The sequence below is a fragment of the Notechis scutatus genome, chromosome Z (genome assembly GCF_049901735.1).
Source record: "Notechis scutatus isolate UNSWTSFEM ecotype Mainland chromosome Z, rNotScu1.2, whole genome shotgun sequence".
Lineage (NCBI taxonomy): Eukaryota > Metazoa > Chordata > Lepidosauria > Squamata > Elapidae > Notechis > Notechis scutatus.
In genome coordinates, this window is record NC_142025.1 from 27,356,727 (window position 1) to 27,378,426 (window position 21,700).

Genomic DNA, 21,700 nt, shown 5'->3' on the forward strand with positions numbered 1-21,700 from the left:
GTCTTCTGGAGGTTTTCCTGAGTCTTTCTGATTTTTAATGAACTATTTACCAGGATTTTAGGCTTTGTTTCAGGAAGTAGAAAGATTTTGGGATGCAGACTGCTTTCTCAAAGAAACTGTTATGGAATTATTGGTGCTTTTGAGTTTGTTTATTTGATTATAGATGTTTCATTAACAGGTTAGGTAATATCAGGTAATCATAACACCTAGTTGGATAATGAGGCATCTGAAAAGCAAACTGCAAGCTGAGAGGTTACCAAGAAGCCATTTTACTCTCCACGTGAATTCTCCTAATTTCTCCTAATAGCTGTGTATGTTCCTCCACAAGCCTGTGTAAACAAGATATTACGAACTCTTGCTGATCCAGTTATGGAGGCTGAAGCCAAACACCCAGGTTCCTTTCCCATCATTTTAGGAGATTTCAATCAAGCAAATTTAAGGAAAGAGCTCCCAAAATATTGCCAGCATGTAAATTGTCCCACCAGAGGCAAAAATACTTTAGATCACTGCTACACAACAGTAAAAGATGCTTATAGGTCTTTACCACGAGCAGTTGTGAGACACTCTTAGCACTGCTTGATTAACCTTGTAGCTGCCTACAGACAAAGACTTAAAACCATTAAACCAACAATTAAATCAAGGAAGACTTGGTCGGATGAGGCAAAGCTGAAACTCCAGGCCTGACTTGATTGCACTGATTGGAATGTTTTTGAAGATGCCTCTGCAGACCCAGTTGAGCTCACAGATACTGTAACATCATATGTTAGCTTCTGCGAAGACGTATGTGTACTAACAAGGAACCTGAAAATTTATAGTAACAATAAACCTTGGTTCACAGCTAAACTTAAGCAGCTGTGTTGTTCCAAAGAGGAAGCCTACAGAAAAGACAGAATGCTATAAAACCAGGCCAGAAACATATTAACGAGAAATCAGAGCAGCAAAAAGAAGCTACTCTGAAAAGTTAATCAATTCTCAACAAATGAATCAGCAAACATGTGGAAAACTCTTAAAAACATCACTGGCTTCAGCAAACCTCCTTCCCAGGAAGAAGGAAATCAACAACTAACAGATGATCTGAATGTGTTTTACTCAGGTTTGAAAAGAAACTATAGCCACCTATCTCCACAACCCACATCTGAAACACACCAACAACAGCCAAGCCTCCTACAACTGGCCCCAATCCATTGGGCTCACAACCTCTGGTGATCACAGAAAAAGAAGTGCAAGATCTATTACACAGACAAAAGCCAGGAAAAGCACCAGGGCCAGACAAGATAACTCCTTCTTGCTTAAAAGTCTATGCTGACCAATTAGCCCCCATCCTCATCCAAATCTTCAATAGATCACTAGAGATGTGCTATGTTCCTTTATGCTTCAAACGTTCTATTATCATCCCAGTGCCAAAGAAGCCCTCCATCAAGGAACTGAATGACTACAGACCAGTTGCTCTAACATCTGTAGTTATGAAAATATTTGAAAGGCTTGTGCTGTCCCACCTGAAAACCATCACGGATCTGCTGTTAGATCCCATGCAGTTTGCATACCGAGCAAATAGATCGACAGATGATGCTGTTAACATGGCTCTGCATTACATCCTACAACACCTTGAATCTCCAAGTACCTATGCAAGGGTCCTCTTTGTAGATTTCAGTTCAGCATTCAATACCATCATTCCAGACACTCTTCTAAGTAAATTAAACCAACGAGCAGTACCTGAACACACTTGTAAGTGGATCATAAGCTTCTTAACAGACAGGAAGCAGCAGGTGAAGCTAGGCGGAATCACATCCGATACCTGTACAATAAGCACAGGTTGTGTGCTTTCTCCACTTCCCTTCTCCCTATATACCAATGACTGCATCTCAAACGATCCATCTGTTAAAATATTGAAGTTTGCTGATGACACAACAATGATTGGTCTCATTCAAGACAACAATGAATCTGCAAACAGACAGTAGGTTATACAACTTGCCTCATGGTGTAACCGGAACAATCTGGAACTGAACACACTCAAAACCATAGAAATGGTGGTAGACTTTAGAAGAAACCCTCCCATACTACCACCTCTTACAATACTAGACAACACAGAATCAACAGTAGAGACCTTCCAATTTCTAGGTTCTACTATATCACATGACCTAAAATGGACAACTAACATCAAAAACATCATCAAAAAAGCACACAACAAAGAATGTTCTTTCTGTGCCAACTCAGAAAGCTCAAACTGCCCAAGGAGCTGCTGATACAGTTCTACAGAGGAATTATTGAGTCTATCATCTGCACCTCTATAACTGTCTGGTTTGCAACCCAACAGGACAGACACAGATTTCAGGGGATAATTAGGACTGCAGAAAAAACAATTACTACCCACCTGCCTTCAATCGAGGACCTGTATACTGCACGAGTCAAAAAGAGGGCTGTGAAAATATTTACAGACCCCTCACATCCCGGATATAAACTGTTTCAACTCCTTCCCTCAAAATGACGCTATAGAGCACTACACACCAGAACAACTAGACACAAGAACAGTTTTTTCCGAAAGCCATCACTCTGCTAAACAAATAATTCCCTCAACACTGTTCAACTATTTACAAAGTGTACACTACTATTACTGTTAATCTTCTCATCACTGCTTATCACTTATGATTGTAGGACTGTAACTTTGTTGCTTGTATCTGTACGATTTATGTTGACTGTTTCCCAGTATGATTTGATTGTTGATTGTACCCTATGATTATCATTAAGTGTTGTACGTTATGATTCTTGATTCTTAACGAATGTACCTTTTCTTTATGTATACTGAGAGTATTTACACCAAGACTAATTCCTTGTGTGCCCAATCACACTTGGCCAATAAAGTATTCTATTCTATTCTATTCTATTCTATTCTATTCTATTCTATTCTATTCTATTCTATTCTATTCTATTCTATTCTATGAACTCAACTTTTCAACTCTAAATAAAGTACAGCTATTCTCTTGTATTGGCCACTATTGCATACAGAATAACTGCTGGACCAATTGGAAGCTCAACACTGCTGCCTTGGACAAGCAACTACAGAAGACTGCTCTGTGCCTAAGATTTGTGTTTTGGGAAGATTTGGCTATGCTTCCAAATTCTTGGTGGCCCATTGGGCTGTCTTTTGTGGGAAAGAACAGAGACATGTCCAAGCACAGGACTCTTCCTCAATGACTCAGCATCATCCTGTAGCTTCTTTAAAGCTGTTGCCATGTTTGAGACCTGGGCTCTTGTTAAGAGTGCCCCTGATAATGAAATGAGGGAAGGGCTGAATTGATTATTCTGCAAATTATCAGATTCTCACTTCTTTCAAACTTGGATAGCATTTTTAAAAGCTACTAGAGATACACCAATTGTATTATATGTAGGGCCATTCCATTATTGGTTTAGCATGCATTACTGTTCTGGATTTATGTTTGCCACTTTGTTCAAGAATTCCCCTTTTATAGATTTCCCAAGCACTCTGTTTAAATTAAAATGAGGCATGTAAAGAAAAGTTTTGCAAATACAAAGTTGTCTTCCTTACTAGATGCTGACATTCCAGACATCCTATCAATATTAGTGGTTGGAGTGCAGTGCCAAAGCAAAGCAGTGGTGCTTGCAAGAATGAATAATTACTGCAGATCATTACGATGAAAACAGCTTGCCAACTTCACAAAAAATAATTTATTTCATGGATGCAGTAAATGTATTTCTGATTTACTTCCAAGATCTGAGTCCCTTCAGATTTTCTCAACAGTGGAGTGACAAATTGCTAGCAACAATTATATACATTTTTCTGAATTATAAAAGTGAAGATGATTGGGAATTTAAAGATTCCCTGTGATTTTCAGGCTTCTCTTTATTTGCTCACTGATATAATGGGTTAAAATTATGGCTAAATCCAAGCAGGAGCAAGAAAATCTCCATTCTTATTTGTAGCTACTTGGAGATGTGAAATATAAAGGCTTTATCTTAAAGAGCATTTTATAATGACTATGTCATTAACTCAGTCAGCACTTTAAAGTGTAATGATGCTATTTGGCCAGCTTTCTCTGCTGATATCAGTAATTTACACAAGCAAAATACAGCTGGCAACCACCCAATACATATATACTTTGTGTCAAGAATAATTTCTATGAGGAAGGACAGACTGTCCCATCTTCTTTTTTATATATTTCATAGTAGAAATGCTATCACAATTTCTGGGATTTAACAACAAATTTCAACATGATGATGTAATAATCCCAGACTTAAGATCTGCACCTCTAGAAATGATACACTATTTCAGACCTACCTTTTAGTCTCCTTCAAGAATCATGTGAGCAAATGTCTATTCAGTCTTGCAATGTTCCAGATTAGGCAAAAAAAATATGAAATTAATTCTTTTTTAATGTAGGATATTTATTAAAGAGGAGTCAAAAATAATAAGTGATTAAATTATTAAAATAACCACTTCTTGATTTTGCTATCTAAAACATATTGTTTGGATCTACTCATATTTGTTAAGAATCCTAACTTTTGGCAAATAATCCCATAGAACTCCACAATATGGTTTAGTCTCTATTTTCCACTAATTGTTTCAAAACAAAGCATGTTCATCAAATGGGGAATTTCCTGAAGAAGAATCCAAAGATGGCTTAATGATGGCTCATCAAAAAATCAGCTTAGCCTTGGTGTAAATGTGTTCAAAAGAATTATTTAGTAAATGGGGAAAGAAAGTGTTAAGTTTGGGGAATAATGGAGACCAGACATCTGACCAGTGACTTCAATTCTTTAATAATCGTAAATAGAACAGAACAGAGCAAGGCTATGGGCAACAGCAACCCTTTTATAGGGTTATCTGCTACCCTATTAACCAATGACATGTGCAACAAGTTCAAACTTATAACCAATGAGAAGTGTCAAAATAGTGGCCAATCAGGGACTACTTATGGACCAATCCCTAGCTGTTGTATAAGGGCCAATCAGGTGTGCAGGTTTTCCAAACCCTGATTTGCATTTATGCTAGTAACTTTTATTGATTCACAACAGAAAGCTTCATCATAAATTGCATTATCACCACACAAGATCTTCACTGACTATTAGATAAAAATTTTCTTGGGAGTTGTTTGTGAAAGCTTTTACAATTGGAGTAAGGAATGCTTTTTTTAACAATAAAAATGCCTTTATTAAACTTTGAGATTTATCTTCCTCCAATTGGAAATTATAGTGGTACCTTGGTATTTGGCTGTTTCAAAACAAGTCAAATTTGGTACTTGAAGCATTTTGATGTGAAAATGTTGTCCTGGTACTCGTAGTTTCTTTGGTATTTGGCATACTACAAAAGGAAGAGGAGGACAGCCACAAAGAGCTGACAGGAAGTTGGAAATGCTGGGAAGGTTGCTGCTAAAGGAAGAAAGGGGTGGTTACAGTGCGTGGACAGGAATCGGTGAGGCTGGGAAAGTTGCTGATATAGGAAAAAGCATAGACAAAAGAAAGGGTCATGTGATTTGTTTGCCATTCATAGTTTTTAGTACTTAGCGTGTCTCCTGAAATCAATTAATGTTAAGTACTGAGGTATCACAGTAAGCTGAAATCAATTGGATTTCAACCCATTATGTTTTTAAATTCAGAATATACTTCTTCATAGCTTTCCAACTTAACTCAGGATGAAGTATTATAGACATCACATGCTATAAAGTTTTTAGACAGATTTTAAATAAAAAGTATTGCATTTAAATGCTCCTTGTTAAATGTACCTGTTCATCTGAATATACTATAGCCACCTAGTATCAGTGATTACAGTGGCATATTTATAACTTTAAGATATTATGGACATTTGTGATAATATAATGTACATGATTTTAAAAATATTAAGCAGTAATGTAGGTGAAATGAAATTCCACCACTTGAGTCTGTAATAACATCAAGCTCACAGAATACAGAATGACCACAAAACTAACAATTAGAAATATGTGCAGCTTCAGTAACTCAAGCTTATGATTTTGTGTACATGCAATACAGGGGTGGGATTCAAAATTTTTAACAACTGGTTCTGTGGGCATGGCCTAGGTGGTGGGTGTGGCTTGGTGGTCATGTGACTGGGTGGACATGGCTTGGTGGTCATGTTATTGGCTGGGTGTGGCCAACTCAATATCACTCACATCGAGGCACGCATCTCCTCACCTGGCCTCTCATGACTGTGGGGATGCTGCAACAGTCGTAAGTGTGAAAAATGGTCATAAGTCACTTTTTTCAGTGCCGTTGTAACTTTGAATGGTCACTCCACACAAGCAAAGTACCAGCAAAAGAGTGGAAAAAAACTCCAGAGATGTTCCTGAGACAGGAAGTCTAGTCCTGCCAAGAATGTAATAAGGGTTAACGGAGAGGCAGTTTCTGTAAGCAACACCAGAATGTTTCCTTCTTGCCTTCCTTACAGGATTAGGCCATTAATTTCTTCTAACAACCAGTTCTCCGAACTGCTTAGAATGTTAACAACCTGTTCTAGTGAATAGGTGTGAACTGGTAGAATTCCACCCCTGATGCAATACATCAAGTCAGAAATATAGAGACAGGCCAGTATTTTATAGAAATAGAATGGTATTTTTCTTAATGTTTATACATTTATATATAGATATATGTGAAATCTAGCAATAGTAAAATGTTAATAATAACTAATAATAATTAGTAAATAATAACTTCACCAGGGGCCTATAATGTTATGTCTTCCTATATTTCACATATTTTCTGCTTTCATTGTGAGTTTTGATGACTCATTTAATATTTCCCCAAGATAAAGTTATCAGGAAGCAAAATATTAATCAAGTGTAGATGAGGTGTCATAGTTTCAATTGTAGCTTTTTCTTTAAAAACCTCAAATTTTCACATTTTATAAAAGGCAAAGTGGTCATTTTATGTTTCTTGAATCCAAAAAGTAACATGAAAGGTTGCTACCTTTATGTCTGCTTTGGAATGAGATTGGCATTCTAGAATAGCAAACAGACAATCATGTGTTTATTTTTGTTAATATGAAGAGATTTATATAAGCAGAATGAAGTGACTAATCTGGCAAAAATGAAAAATTTTGTCATATTATTCTCAGCCAAAACATTATTCTACATCTGTTTATTTCTTCTTAGACTCCTCCAAGATAATGAGCATTTTTCAGAATGATTTTTAAAAGGATAAATAATTTTTATATGTGTAAAGTATATATTAAGAATTGAACTGATAGATTAATCAATTTAATAATTGTCATAATGACCTTATAATACATTTATATTATTACACAGCTTCATGCTATGAGCCAGCTGCAGCTATTCTTGAGCAATAGGACTCTGCTCACCATCCTCATGCCTTAATAATCTCCCATTACTGCAAAATGCTCTACATAGGGTTTCCCTTGAAGAATATTTAGAAGCTTCAGATGATGCAAAAGTTAGTCATACAGGCAGTTATGGTGGCTGTAATTCAGCATGTGTGATACCGCTACTCAACAAGCTGTATTGGTTTCCAGTTTGCTTCCATGTGTAATTCAAGCTGCTTGTAGATACCTTTAAAGCCATTCATTGCTTGGGAATAGATTACTTGCTATATCCAGCTTTCTGTTAGAGCCAGCAAGAGAAGCATGCTCTGTATTCTATCTGATATCATAATCTAGTAAGACCCCAAAAGAGATTTTTTGTTGTGAAACCCTGTGGAACATCATTCCACCCCAAGACAGACTTGCATCTACCTGTCTAGTCTTTCACGAAGGTCAGTTAAATTCCTGTTTTGTCTTTGACCCCCATCCCTGATGGTGTGGGCCCCTTTTTTTTGGTTGTATGAATCGTTGTGTGTGATTACTAATTATTACCATTAGTTATTTTTCTCAACTGCTATTTATGTTATTTATAATTCTGCTATATTTTATTATTGTGAGCTACCTAGTAACGTATCTGAGATGGACTGTCATGTAAATTACTCTATAAATAAATAACTTTTCCAAAATGGCCAGCTGCATTTTGGAATTGGTAATGTAAAATCAATTCATTTTTACTGATGAATTGGTTTAAACCCAAATAATTAGTTAAGAATTATTTATCAGACAATGCATTATAATTATGCATCATTTATGAAGTATTTTTTCCCATATATACAATTTGATTGGACTCTTTAGCTGCATTAGAAACTACTGAATTGTTATTATGATGGGATCGAGCTTGGGATAATTCTTTTTTTTTTCATTTTTCATTTTTATTTTATTATATAAAATACAAAAAAGAGAAGAAAAATAGAAAATTAAGGGAAGGAAAGGGAATGGGAAAAAGGGTTGTGAGATACAAGGGGAAAGAGAAAAAGAAAGAAAAGGGGCCATTGATTTCCAACTCTTCTTAGCACAGTACAAAATAAATGCACTCCAACCTGAACTTTTTGCTTTTACACATTAATATATAACTAGCCATTCCTATAACACCAAATCTTTCTAATCAACAAAACCAAGGTCAAAGGTTTTTTTACTTTTTCTTCACAAGCACCAATTCCAGAAGTGATATCTAAATAAGAACATATTTTCATTTTTGAATAAAATAATCAATTTAACCATTGCTACTTTATTTTCCTTGCTATGGAAAGAATGTGTATTTCTATTTGCAACTAGTAATATTTGCCAACTGTCTCCATTTTTATTTACAAAATTTATTGTATTCTTTTTTATTGATATGTTTATATCAATTTATTGATATGTTGATATCCCAGAAATGTTTAGTGAAGATATGTGTACAAACTTCACTATATTGCAAGTGTAATATATATATGGAAGGGACATTGGCATATATTTTGTGAGCCTGTTCTGCAATTGTCCTGCTTTCTTCTTGGCCCTCTCTTTTAAATTCAAGTTTTGCTTAAAACAAAAGTAATATTTTAATCCCCGTTCCCAGTCTTATACAAGCCAGTCAGGTCAAGTCTTGCAAAAACTTTGGAACTGATACTTGTGAGGAGCTTCTGCACACATTAGTATTATGGAAACTAGTCTCCCATGGGGTATTTCTGCTGTTGTTATTAAGAAGCTCCTGATAGCTTATAAGATATTTAGATATTAGTCCTCATTGTCTCTGGATGCAAAAGAACCAATTGTTTGGGCACCTGATCACTGGGCACCTGTTCACTTGGCAAAACAACATCCAAACCATTTCTTGATAAAAATGGTTATTTGAAATGTTAAAGAACACTAACCAACAATTAACCAAATGATGAAAGAATAAAGAAAGGCAATGGGCAAATTAAAGAAAGGAATAAGTTGTCTCTTCTCTCTCTTTTACCTATACTTTCTATCTTTTCTCTTCAGAATATGATTGACTGTTCTAATTATATTTCATGATTATATCTCCTGTCTATAGAAGCAATTTTTGTTTCACCTCTAAAATTGTTACAGCTAATTGTCTCCCTAAATGGAGAGATAACTTACACTTAAATCATGTTGAAATTGTAGGACTAAACATATCAGAAGGTGAATTAGGGAATGAAGAAAGGAAGAGATATATTCTAGACTTTATAAAATAGCAAGTAGACATTGTCTCTTTTGTTCCTTCACCAGAGTATTGGTGGTGAACTCATTATCTCAGTGAGGGATGGATTTCTCATGTTTTGCTTCAAAAGCTCTATTTTAGACATCGGACATTCTTGCCCATTTCTGAAAGTGAAATATCAGAATGATTCAGGAGTGGCTGAAATTATTTTCCTTTTCAGGGGTTTTTTTTTTTTTCTATTTTCTTCTAAATGTTTATTTTCTCTTTCTTCTAAGACACAGATTGTGAGATGTTCAAGTACTCTGGTTGCAAAAGCAGAACTAAGTGCCCCTAGGAAGAAATAATAATGAAAATAATAATAGATCAGCTGTTTCAGTGTCTCTGAAATTATTTTAAAAGTTACTTAGGAACTTGTCTAGGAAAGATTGACAGTAAAATTAGAGTTAAAAAGTAAAAAAAAAAAGGACAGAACTGTAATTCCAGGAGTTATTTTTGAGACTAAAGCTGTCCATTGGAGTAGATGAGCTGGTTCATGTTAAGAAAGCCTTTCTAGTTTCATGAACTGTAATTCTGCCAAGTTCTATTTGTTAGTTTAAAGGTCCAGGAAGAAAAGAATTATAGTAGACTGAAGAATTGGCTTTGCTGAGATTATTTATCGTTTTTCTTTGTGCCATTTTCTCCATCTAAGTAAATCTGCAAAAGAAAAATATGTGTATTTTTGCCTTCTTTCATGTGAAACTTGCATTAAGTCCTTTATCTGGCTGCCCATCAAAGAAGCAAAGGTAAAGAACATTTTCTTTTAATGATATTTTTTTCATATTAAGGATTTATTCCCCTGAGACTGCTGATGTTACAAAAGTTTATTAGCTTTTAACCTGAGTAGCCTTTTTAATTACATGTTAAGATTTCTCTGCTGACCCTATTTGAATTTATTATTTATTTTTCTTGACAGTAATCTTTATTTCTGCAGAAGGAAGGGTTGGAAGTTTTGACTTATTTCAAGTGAAATAAATTATACATCAGCCAACTGGTGTGAGAGAATTGATTAAGCGCTTATTCTTAATGTGCTTTCTTTCCCTGTGCTATGATATCTAGGAGGCAAATCCATTGTACCATTAAAAGAGGGGAAATGCAGGATTTCTTGGCAATCTGTAATATTTGTGCAGTTAAGAGGATAGGATTTGCTTTCATGAATATTATTTTCTTACCTAAATAGAGATCCTACCCAGAGACTTTATAATCTTCCAGACAGGCTAGGAAAACAATATTCGAACATCTAATGTCTTTGCCAAGCTTTTCAGGACAATAAATTGAAATCTGCAGCATGACACTTGATTTTTGTTATGCAAAAATGTTTTGTTATGCTGTAAAATATTGCAGGTTTGTGTAGAATACATGCATTTACAAAAATTTTCATTTTCTGACATAAATTATTTATACGTTGCCTTATTTCCTAAGAAAGAATGACCAGCAAAAAGCCTTTTGAATGAATTTATTATGTTCAGCAACATTTTATAAAAGGCTCTTTTATTGAAGTAGATTAATGGCAAGTATTACTTACTTGGCATCCATTTTCTACTTTATGATCAATCTTAGTACAAGTGGCTAAACGTAACCTACCAACAATATTTTTTCCATTTCCTAATTCCCAGCAACACTGCACTGAATGATTAACAAGCAGTCATTTTGCATGGCTAGGAACAGTGGATTGTAGTTGTTATCATTTTATGTTTATACAGATAAAATGAAAGTAACAGAATTACAGGGTTAGAAGTGAACTTGGAGATCTTCTAGCCCAATCCCCAGCTCAGGCAAGAAGGTCTATATACCATTTCAGACAAATGATTGTCCAAACTCTTTTTGAAAACCTCCAGTATTGGAGCATCCACAATTTCTGGAGGCAATTATTCCACTGATTAATTGTTCTAACTGAGACAATCTAGTAAAGACTAAAGATCTCTATTAAAGTCCATATTGTTGTTATGATACTGTTTGGATTTTTTTTTTTTTAGTTTAAACCACTTCTCCTGTCAAGTTTCATATTACACCCAATGTTTTCAGAATTGAAATGTATATATTTTTTTTTGTTTCAATCTGTAAAACAGATAGTACAACCGAAGCACCAGCAATATCAACATCTCCAGCTATCAAAATTCGGAAGAACAGTGTAACAATGACTGAAATCACCTCAAAAATTGATAAATTTCCTTCCACTGCCACCAGCAGTAGCGTGAGCTCCTTAGGAGAGACAGAAGAAGAAAAGGCCAAACGGTTGCTTTATTGTTCACTATGCAAGGTTGCTGTCAACTCTGCCTCCCAATTGGAGGCACACAACAGTGGTAAGATTGAGATTTTCAGGTGGTTTACAGAAGAGAAACCTACAATTTCCATGAATTTATTAACAATTAAATGACAAAAATGAGAAGAAAAGAAATCCAGTATAAAAAAGGGAAAGGAGGGGCTTTTGCAATTGCTCCATAGAAGCAATTGGATTCCTTCTTCAAATACCAGTTTTCAATTGATTGCATAAACTGAATACTGTTTTAGATGAAAGGAAAGAAACCAACATGGCTGAATTAAGAATAACATTAAGCAGAATTTGAAAGGGACACTTAACTTTTGCACTGCTGTATTAGGAAAAACAATTAACCAAATATAAACATACATAGATTGAATGCACACACATCTTAATCAAAATTGTTCTTTTTCATTCTTCAGCACTGACACCTTTCATCAAATGAAATGTCTTACATTAATTGATTTCATAACCACTTAGAAAGTACCTTTTAAGAAGATTATATGAACAATCTAACTAGATGTATCATAACTAAAAATCTTTAAAGGAAAAAAATTCCTCATTTCCAAACCATATTTTCTTCTCTTGGACTTGAGTTCTTCGAACTATTTTATTTAGTACTGTTAATCTACAATCTAATTCAGCTGGTTCAGTGAAAGCCATGAAACATGCAAGCTCTGACTATTAGAACAATAAACCAATATAATAAAAATGTCAGTAATCCAACCTAGCCTTTAACCCTACCATTTATTTTACTCATTCAAGTATTTAAGATAGTAAAATATAGCTAATAAGTACAAGTATTTCCTATAATTATATATTTGAGATTATTTTATGTGGTCAATCATTTTTCATTCTTCAAATTTAGACTGAATTTATTGTAGCAACTTTTTTCCATTTTATAATTTTGTTATTTTTAGTTTGTGCATAGATCCCAAAATTATTGAATTTCCTTATATTATGTATTCCATAACTGTATTTATTTGTTAGATTTATTTCCTGCCTTTTCTCCTGGAAGTCATATATTGCATTCATTCTTCTGATTTTCCCCTCCCCGCATCTTATAAGGTAGGTTAGATTGGGCTGAGACTGATTGGTCAAATCCAGGGAGCTTCCTAGCTAAGATGAACCTGTAACTGGGTCTACTAGTTTTTTTGATATATCTGGACCATATTGGCATAAGCTCTGTCCAATCATTAAGCCACTGTATCAAACTCCTATATTCTTCTTCAGTTTTTTCTTATCTATTATCTATTTATATGGGATGTTTTTAGAATAAATATTAGATTACAGTGCATTACTTTTCCTTCTTTGAGGAAGGAAAAGTCTTGTGTCACTTTTTAAATCATGATTTATTGCATGGGTTATTTAAAAAATGAATAATATCTCATATATACACAGAACATTATTGTTGTTATTTCAGTGGATTGTTCACACTTACATGTAATTTATGAAAATTGTTTTACTTTCAGTCTGATTCATTAAAGAAGCTGAAAAAGAGATCCATTTGGGATCCAGAGCTGGCAAATCTGAAAAATTCCCATACTTGCAATTTATAAATATGGCTATTGCTTTTAGATCAAAAAGGATTTTGTGTACTTACTGCCTAACTTTTGTAAAATGTTTGGAAATAATTAATATTTTAAGTTGTTATGACAAATACTAACTTTGCATTTCCCTCCCCCTTTTAAAAAATATAAAGATATATGGACTCCTGGGAAATTTTTGCTATTGGAGAAACAATGGCATGAAATAGAATAGACCTTTATTATAAATACTTTAGTTTTTAGAAGCAATATTTTTCCTGGTAAAGACATCTAGAAGTTAATCATACATTCTTTTTAAAAAGGGTGACTGTTTTGCCATTTAATTTCTATTCCTTTCTATGGAGTGTGCACTGTCAAAAAGGTTTTTTGAGATGGTGCCAATTCCTTCACTAGCAGCAGGTTTTCAAAATTATTGTTAATAATCCAATTAGAATATGTGGCAATGATTCAAACCAATGTCCAAATGATTTTATCTTTTATGGGAAGACATGTTTAATTAGCTGCAGCTGGTGATCAAAATAAACTCTACATTTAGCTTCAATGAGGATTCTCACGCACATTAGTACATACTGGTGACAGCTTCTTTAGCATAAAAGTTGAGGAATAAATAACTTGGGGCCCATTAGTCATATGTGCCATGGACCTTGGGTGCATTAGAAATTGTATCAGTGTATGGAAATAATAATCATAACTTCCCAGGTTTTTATATGAAATTATAATTACTTAGGTAGCATTAATAGCTAGATATATGGATATACAATATTAATATGATTTTCATTCATCAAATCAATATGAAGAATACAGATGGGTGCATAAAAAGTATCTGGTATAAAACCGGAGGTATAGCTAGAACAGCTTTTCCATTCTTTACATTCTTTAAGTATTCAGACTTTGTAATATTCTTGGTTCTAACTATAGTGCTAAAGAAATTAAATTCCTCACATGTTGGAGAACGTTAATTCAGAGAAAGACAAAGGTTTTATTCAAACATTTTTCTAATATTATTCTTTTATATGTTTAACATGTTTAGGTACAAAGCACAAAACTATGTTAGAAGCTCGTAATGGGAGTGGAACCATCAAAGCCTTTCCTAGGACAGGTATTAAAGGAAAAGGACCCATCAATAAAGGAAATACAGGACTTCAGAACAAAACATTTCACTGTGAAATTTGTGATGTACATGTGAATTCTGAGACACAACTTAAACAGGTACTAAACTTTGGCAACTTATGTCTTTTGTTGCTCCTAAGCTCCAGAAGTTCAAGGTTCTTAAGTCTGGATCAGTAAAGCTGCCAATTTTTAGGAGTTTATGTGAGCCACTGATGGTATTATGATCATCTATCATTTGTCAAGAATGACTGGTGCTTTCCAGTTTTGCTATAATTTCAATATTGTGATTCTAGGAGATTGACACAGATATAGTACTGTATTTTCAACTATAGAAATAAAAGGAAACATATCTATTTGAGTCCAACAATGCTAAAACATTATGGTGTGTGAATCAATCATATGATTCTTTGATTTCTTACCAACAGGATAGGGTAGTGCAAACTAGAGAGATGGACATTTCATCCCAACCTGCTGCTTGATTCAGCAAGATGTCACATCTCTGAAAAGTTTATCATGTATATTTCACATCCCTTTCCATGCTTATGAACAGACAGCACATTTACTGGATTATTTCCAAAGCCACAAGGCATGTTTCTGAACAGTTTGCACAGCCATGCCATATGGTTCATGATGATTTTGTGCGTGATGATGCATTTGTTTTGCTGAATTATATTTTCATTAAACTGTCATATGTTGACAATTATTTCAACTTAAATTATTTAAGAATGACATAATGTACCCTTGCGTTCTGTTATTTTACTTGCCCCATGTCTTTTGCAGAAAAATAGATATTTTGATGAATATGAATTGTTGTATAAACAGATTCTTCTCTAGACAAGAAGCATCAAATTAGGCCCAAAAGCTATACTCTTCCCCCTCAAAATTAGAAATCCTGTTAACCATACAATGTTATTTTTACAACATTTTTATATATAATCTAAGAGAGCATTATCTTGAGGAAAGACTAACTTAGGCAGTGGAAATAATATATAGTATATTTATTTGGTTCAAAATGAGTGAAACACCTTTTAAAGTAAGTTTTTCCAAAGCAGACCACACAACCTAAAACACATTTATGCAGTTTAATGGCAGAGTCTGCCTATATATCAGAGGATGACATTCATATGCCCCAGATCACCAAGTTAGTAGTTAAAAAGAGCAAAACAAGACAAAGGGGAAATCCAAGATGGCGATCGAGGTGAATGCCTAACCACATCACTGGAGACAGGGAGTGGGGTCTGGGGCAATGGAGCCATGATCTACCTCAACCGGGACTGTCGTAAGGTTTCGGAAGGTTCCGAGAACAGAGAACTTGTTGGCAATCCCGAAAGTGAGTGGAGAGAGTGAGCAGAGAGGCCAGGACAACATTCCGAGCAGAAAGTCCATTCCGAATGGGTGAGACTTGAAAGAACTGGGACTGGCGGATAGTGAATAGTTTGATTCTGTGCAGAGAGCAGAGAGTGGTTAGTGGAGAGCGAATAGTGCTAAGAGCTGGGACGAGCTGTGATTAGATGAGAGTGTGATTCTGACTCTTACAATGAGAATGATTCTGAGAGTGAACCATTCCGAGTAGCATAAAATGAACTGCATGGAATGAGCTGTGATTGGTGGAAAGTGTTATTCTGAACTGCAGAGAAAGAGACAGAACTGACCTAAACATCCTAAAAAGAGCTGGGACTGGAAGAGAGCAGGAGAGTGTGATTCTGAATGGCCAAGAGACTCACGGAGACTTGATAGACCCTATCTGAGAGGAATAATCTCCTAAACAGTCTTCATTTAAATCACCCACCTGATTAGTCAGCCTGCATTTAAACCCCCACTCAGCTGATTGGACAACCTCCACTTAATACCCACCCAAATTTCATCAATTCCAAACCCCCAAGTAGATGATTGGAAAGTTCATTCAAATCTTCTCCATTCAAATCTATCAAGCAGTAATGCTTCCTCTTTAAAAACAAAAACAAAACAATGTGGCTTTAAGGAAAAACGAAGGAACTTTTCACTACAAACCTCCAATACTTCACTACCTCCACTATTTCATTACCTCAAAACCAATTATTGATAGATAATGCTTTGTCTAAAATAATTGATTTATCATTTAATAGTATAATAATTAATTGTTAAATGACCATCAATTTACTGATTTATTGAATTGATAGAGATTTAATACTGTATCATTGATTATCTAGTTGATTGATTGATTGATTTTTAGTAATAAGTAATCTTACTTTTGATTCATTCTCTAACTTATCAATTAACATTTATTAATTACCAACATTCATTAAGTAACTGTTCTACCTATCACATTAATTAGCTATTGTAATTGTGTACTGTACTATTGTCATTGACCATGCCAGCCAAAAACTCCAAATCCTCCACTACCAAACAACAACAAAAGAATAATATCTCTACCAATGACCTCCCAGACTCCTGAACATGCTTCCAATGTCATGAAACCATCAATGAAAATGAAAATAAGACCAAATGCCACCTATGTGACAATCAAGCCCACCTTGCCTGCTTAAACTTAAACAAAAGCCTAGCTGATCTCCTAAAAACATCAGATACATTCCCTTGTCTATGTCCATCATGTTTACCTAAGCTAAACAAACTAAGTACCCTGCCTGACAGAGTTGAAAGCATAGAATCATTCATTCACTCAATAGAAGAACGCTTTCTAACAAGTTTTGAAACAACTATACAAGCAAGCCTAATCTCTCTTGGAAAAAAATACAGCACAGATAAGCAAATACCTACCAGCTCAAACTCAAATCCCAACTCAACAACCACTACCACAACTACTACCTCAACTACTGCTGGAACCATTCTGCTTCCTTATTAGTGACTGCCTAACTGCCACATGACACAGAAGGTAGGTCATGAACCAGGAACAAGGAAATCCAGCAACTCAGCACGTGCTCAGTATAGGGTGATAAAAAAAAAACCATGATGCACCAGGTTATGCCAGTATGTGGAAGGAGATGATTGGTCCTCCGTATGGGCCAGTATGTGGAAGGAGATTATTGGCCCTGATTAGCAAACAATGTAACTGTTCTTATTACTTCTTGTTAATAAAAGAGCAGGCCCCAAACTGTTCTGGGCTCGCTCGCTTGCTCATTCATTCCAAGGAACCTGGCTCATGTCATTTTTCCTTCTTGGCGTTGTAAGGCCTACCCCATGAGCGGCCCATTAGGTGCGGGATGAAAAACCCGCATTCTGGTGACCCCGACGTGATCCACTCCAGGGTGCGTCTCGACCGCTCATCCTTACTCGCTCGAAGGGAGCTGCGCATTCGTCTGGCCTGAAACACGACCACGACTCCGTAGAGTATGGGCGGAAAATTCTCTCAACAACAGACGGAGTATCTGAAGGAATTGAGAGAATTAACCGAATCCTCTTCCAAATTATTAAAAGCCTCAGGGAAGCCCACATCCCTTGTTAAAAAACGGCAGATAATTGATCTGCTACAATATATTTGGCTCCATTGTCCCACCTACCCTAAAAGGGTTCTCTTAAAATTAGCACTTGGACTAAAATTGACGAATATCTCCATACCAGTCCCCGAGCTCCAATTGGCATTTTAACAGCCTGGAGACATGTTATGGAATGTTTAATGGTCCATCATAAATTCTCATCTCAAAATTGTCCTGGGGATGCCTTGCCACCTCCAAATTATGAGGACTATCCCTTACACACACAGGGCCAACAGCCCCAACATCACACCTTCTTTCAAGGAGCCTCTAAAGGCCGACCCACCTCCTCCTGCTTCGTGTGTCTCCACTAGGAGAAAAGGGGGTCGTCTAACACAAGCCATCCAAATGGCTCACCAGCAAGGAGAATTAGAACCAGGGGAGGAAGAAGGAGCTTATATGTATCCAATTGAATGGCAAGCGCCAGCTGCTCAGGGTGGGGCTCCTGTCCCACAGTATGTCAACATGAATTATAAAGTAGTAAGGGAAGTCAGGGAAGCAGCAAAAAATTATGGGGTACAGTCTCGTTACTTTCATGGTTTGTTGAATTCTATATCTGGGGCAAATGAGGATTTCCTGATAGCAGACTGGAGATCCCTTTTGTCCATGGTTTTGACTCCATCTCAGTATGTTATATGGAATTCAGAGTATGGTAAGCAGGCTGCTATTGCCATTGCCAACGGCTTACCTGCTGGGGTAGTTGGTGATATGATTATGGGAGAGGGCACCATGACGACCCTGCAACAGCAACAGACCTCGCCCCAGGCTGCCTTCCCCATAATCAAACAATGTGCACTGTCCACTATCCGTAAAGTGGATGATCAGGGCACACCTTTGCAGACCTTTTCAAAAATTATTCAGGAACCTAACGAGTCATTTGCTTCATTCATTAGCCATCTGCAAACAGCCTTAGAAAGACAAATTGACAATCATCAGGCTCGAAATGAGTTGTGTTTGAAATTGGCTTATGAAAATGCAAATTCGGACTGTCAAAATTTTTTGCAACCCTTAACTTCCAAGCCGGGAGTCACTTTGGCTGAGTATTTAACAGCTTGTCGCATAGTAGGAACAACTTCTCACTCTATGCATACTTTAGCTGAAGCCATCACGGCTGGGATGAACCCCCCTCCTGCTAATGTCTTGCCCGTTAACTGACCCGTAGGCAACTGTTTTAATTGCGGGAAGCCTGGTCATTTTAAGTCCCAATGCAGAGCTCCAGGCGGGGGCTCTCATAACAATTCCAGAAACCAAGCTGCCAAGCCAAAAACGGTTTGTCCAAAATGTAAAAAGGGTTTTCATTGGGCAAATCAATGCCACTCCCAACCGGAGCAAAACCCTTCTCAGAATTATCATCAGGGAAACTAGGAGCGGGGTTTGCAGCTAACCCTGCCCCAAAGGCTGCCGACACCTCTTCATACTCTTATGACATGGTGGCTGATGAGACTGTAGCCTATTATACACCAGGGCAAGTAGACACTCTTTTCATTAGTCCAAAACAGTCTTTTAACCTTCCTCCTGACATTCCGGTGTTAATCTTTCCTACATTAGATCTCACAAAAATGGGGTAATAGCTGCTCCTTTCCTGAGGAGTTCGGACTCTCTGTCTGACATTTCCTTTCCATCATAGTTAATACACCTATAACTATTAACCAGGGAGATGTAGTTGCTAGAATGATTGTGCTCATTGATCAACAACAGTGTTATGCCATAGATCAGCCTGTGCTAGCGCCAAAACCTATGGCTTCATTTTCACTAAATGGCCACTCCTTTTCCGGCCCGAGCAGTACGACCCTACCATGGCTCCTCATAGCATTTTACCCTTCATATTATTCCTTTTCTTCTTTCAACCTGTGCTCACTTCACTTTCTGTCTCTCCCGCGGTCATGTTTGCCCCATTCAAAGCTGAGATAATTTTTCATTATAAACTGCCGCCTCCCCTCACGGCTGCCCCATCGCTTGCCTTTTAAACAAAAGCCCGTCTTTCCTTCTCCCTACACACGGAACAGTGCTATTCTAATTTCCAATATTGTTTTCTTGACCTTCACATCCTTTCTCACCCATCTATAACAGGATCCTATTCCTGCCTTGCCTTTTCCACCTTGCCTAACGGCACTCAAATCCAATTTTCTATATCCGCTCAACTCTACACCCCTTACTCCTTCCACTATCCTCCCATTTCCCCCTTCTTTTCTCTTTGGTCCACCCTACCTCAACAAATGCCTGCCATCTCCATCTCACTGCACGGCTATTGTGATGACTCCATCCTGTGGGATCCACCTGCCAACTTCCGTCAGTGGCTGTCTCATCGACTCTCCTTGATCTGCCACATCTGCAACAACCAGTTTCGCTTCCAACTTTCCTCCTGCCCACCGCTGACGTTACACCGCTGCACAACTGCTCCTACACCGTCGCTGTATGCCCGTGGCTGTTTCCTGCATGCCTCTATGGTTCCTCAGTTTCCGTCAATACCCGCACCTGCTCGACATCGTCGCTCGAAGGACCCTCAACTTGCTCATCGCTCCTTCAACATCACCTGGACTATTAAAGATACTTATGGACAGATTCTAAACTCCACTTCTAACTACACTCAATTGGACTCTTATTTTCCTTCCCTCCACTTCGACCTGGCTGAAATGATCCTGGGACAAACGGCATACAGGGAAGAGACTGGATCTCTTACTCCAAATCCTCAATGGGTCCAGAATACTCCCTTTTATGTATGCCCTGGACATGACTCCATTCCTGCTCACATCTATATGTGCGGACGGGTGGCGGACTGTTTTTGCAAGAGTTGGTCTTGTGTCTCTACTGGACAAATGTCATGGTCACCCCCCTACAAAAATGACTTGATCATAATCCGCCGTACTACCGCCATTATCCATCATGCCACAAATATGCTGCCCAACCATGGAATCGGTGCAACCCCGTCATAATCACCTTTACAAATGCAGGGAAAAGTAGTAAAAATGGGACACTGGGGTTAAATGGGGGTCGATGCATGCTTCATGGCCCGGTTATCATTATGGCAATTTTTTTTATATCCAGCTATGTTTCTCTCCTGCCCTCCCCTCCCTTAGGACCAAATGCTGATCAGATTCAGTCTTCTATTCTTCAGCCACTAACCAATCAACAGCACCCTTTGCTAGGATTGCTCTCCTCCTCCTACCAAGCTTTGAATTCTACTAACTCTACCCCCTCTTCCCAATGTTGGCTGTGTGTTTCCTCTATCCCTCCATTTTATGAAGCGATTGGCTCAATTGAGCCCATTGTCAACGCTACTAATGATTCCTCATGCCGATGGAGAAATAGCTCTCTCACTATTACGTCAGTCATTGGTCAAGGATGTTGTCTTGGTAACATTCCTCAAAACTATTCTCAATATTGTGCCAATGCTACTACTGGTAAACATCTCTGTGATTTATATCTCCCACAATCCAGAAATCCGATCGCTGCAGGCTACACTCAGGTCTTTTCCACGGTCAGTGGTGCTAACATCACTCTGCGCCTTAAAGGTCAATATTTTATTCCTGGTAACAATTCCCTTTGGGCCTGTTCTACCAGTCTCACGGCCTGTGTTCATGGAGATGAGCTAGTTAAAAGTAATTCATTTTGCATTCAAGTACAATTGCTTCCAAAAATAGATGTGTATACCTCTGATGATTTCATTTCTATCTTAGAGCCTCATCAATATCATTTAAAAGCGAAAAGAGAGATTGTCACTGCTCTAACATTATCAGTCCTCTTGGGTCTTGGTGCTATGGGTGCCTCTACCGGCATTGCAGCACTAGCAGT

The 21,700-nt window shown here is 37.0% G+C and overlaps 1 protein-coding gene across 4 annotated transcripts in view; it reads left to right on the forward strand.

Moving 5' to 3' along the window:
- ZNF385D (zinc finger protein 385D) overlaps positions 1-21,700 on the forward strand; it is a 212,894-nt gene that overhangs the window by 173,200 nt on the left and 17,994 nt on the right. For 3 of the 4 annotated variants that reach the window (XM_087947593.1, XM_087947594.1, XM_087947595.1), the window contains 2 exons: positions 11,591-11,824; positions 14,359-14,537. In XM_087947593.1, the coding sequence (XP_087803719.1) occupies positions 11,591-11,824; positions 14,359-14,537 (413 nt within the window). The remainder of the gene's footprint in view (positions 1-11,590; positions 11,825-14,358; positions 14,538-21,700) is intronic. The other variant, XM_087947596.1, reaches the window with a different exon arrangement.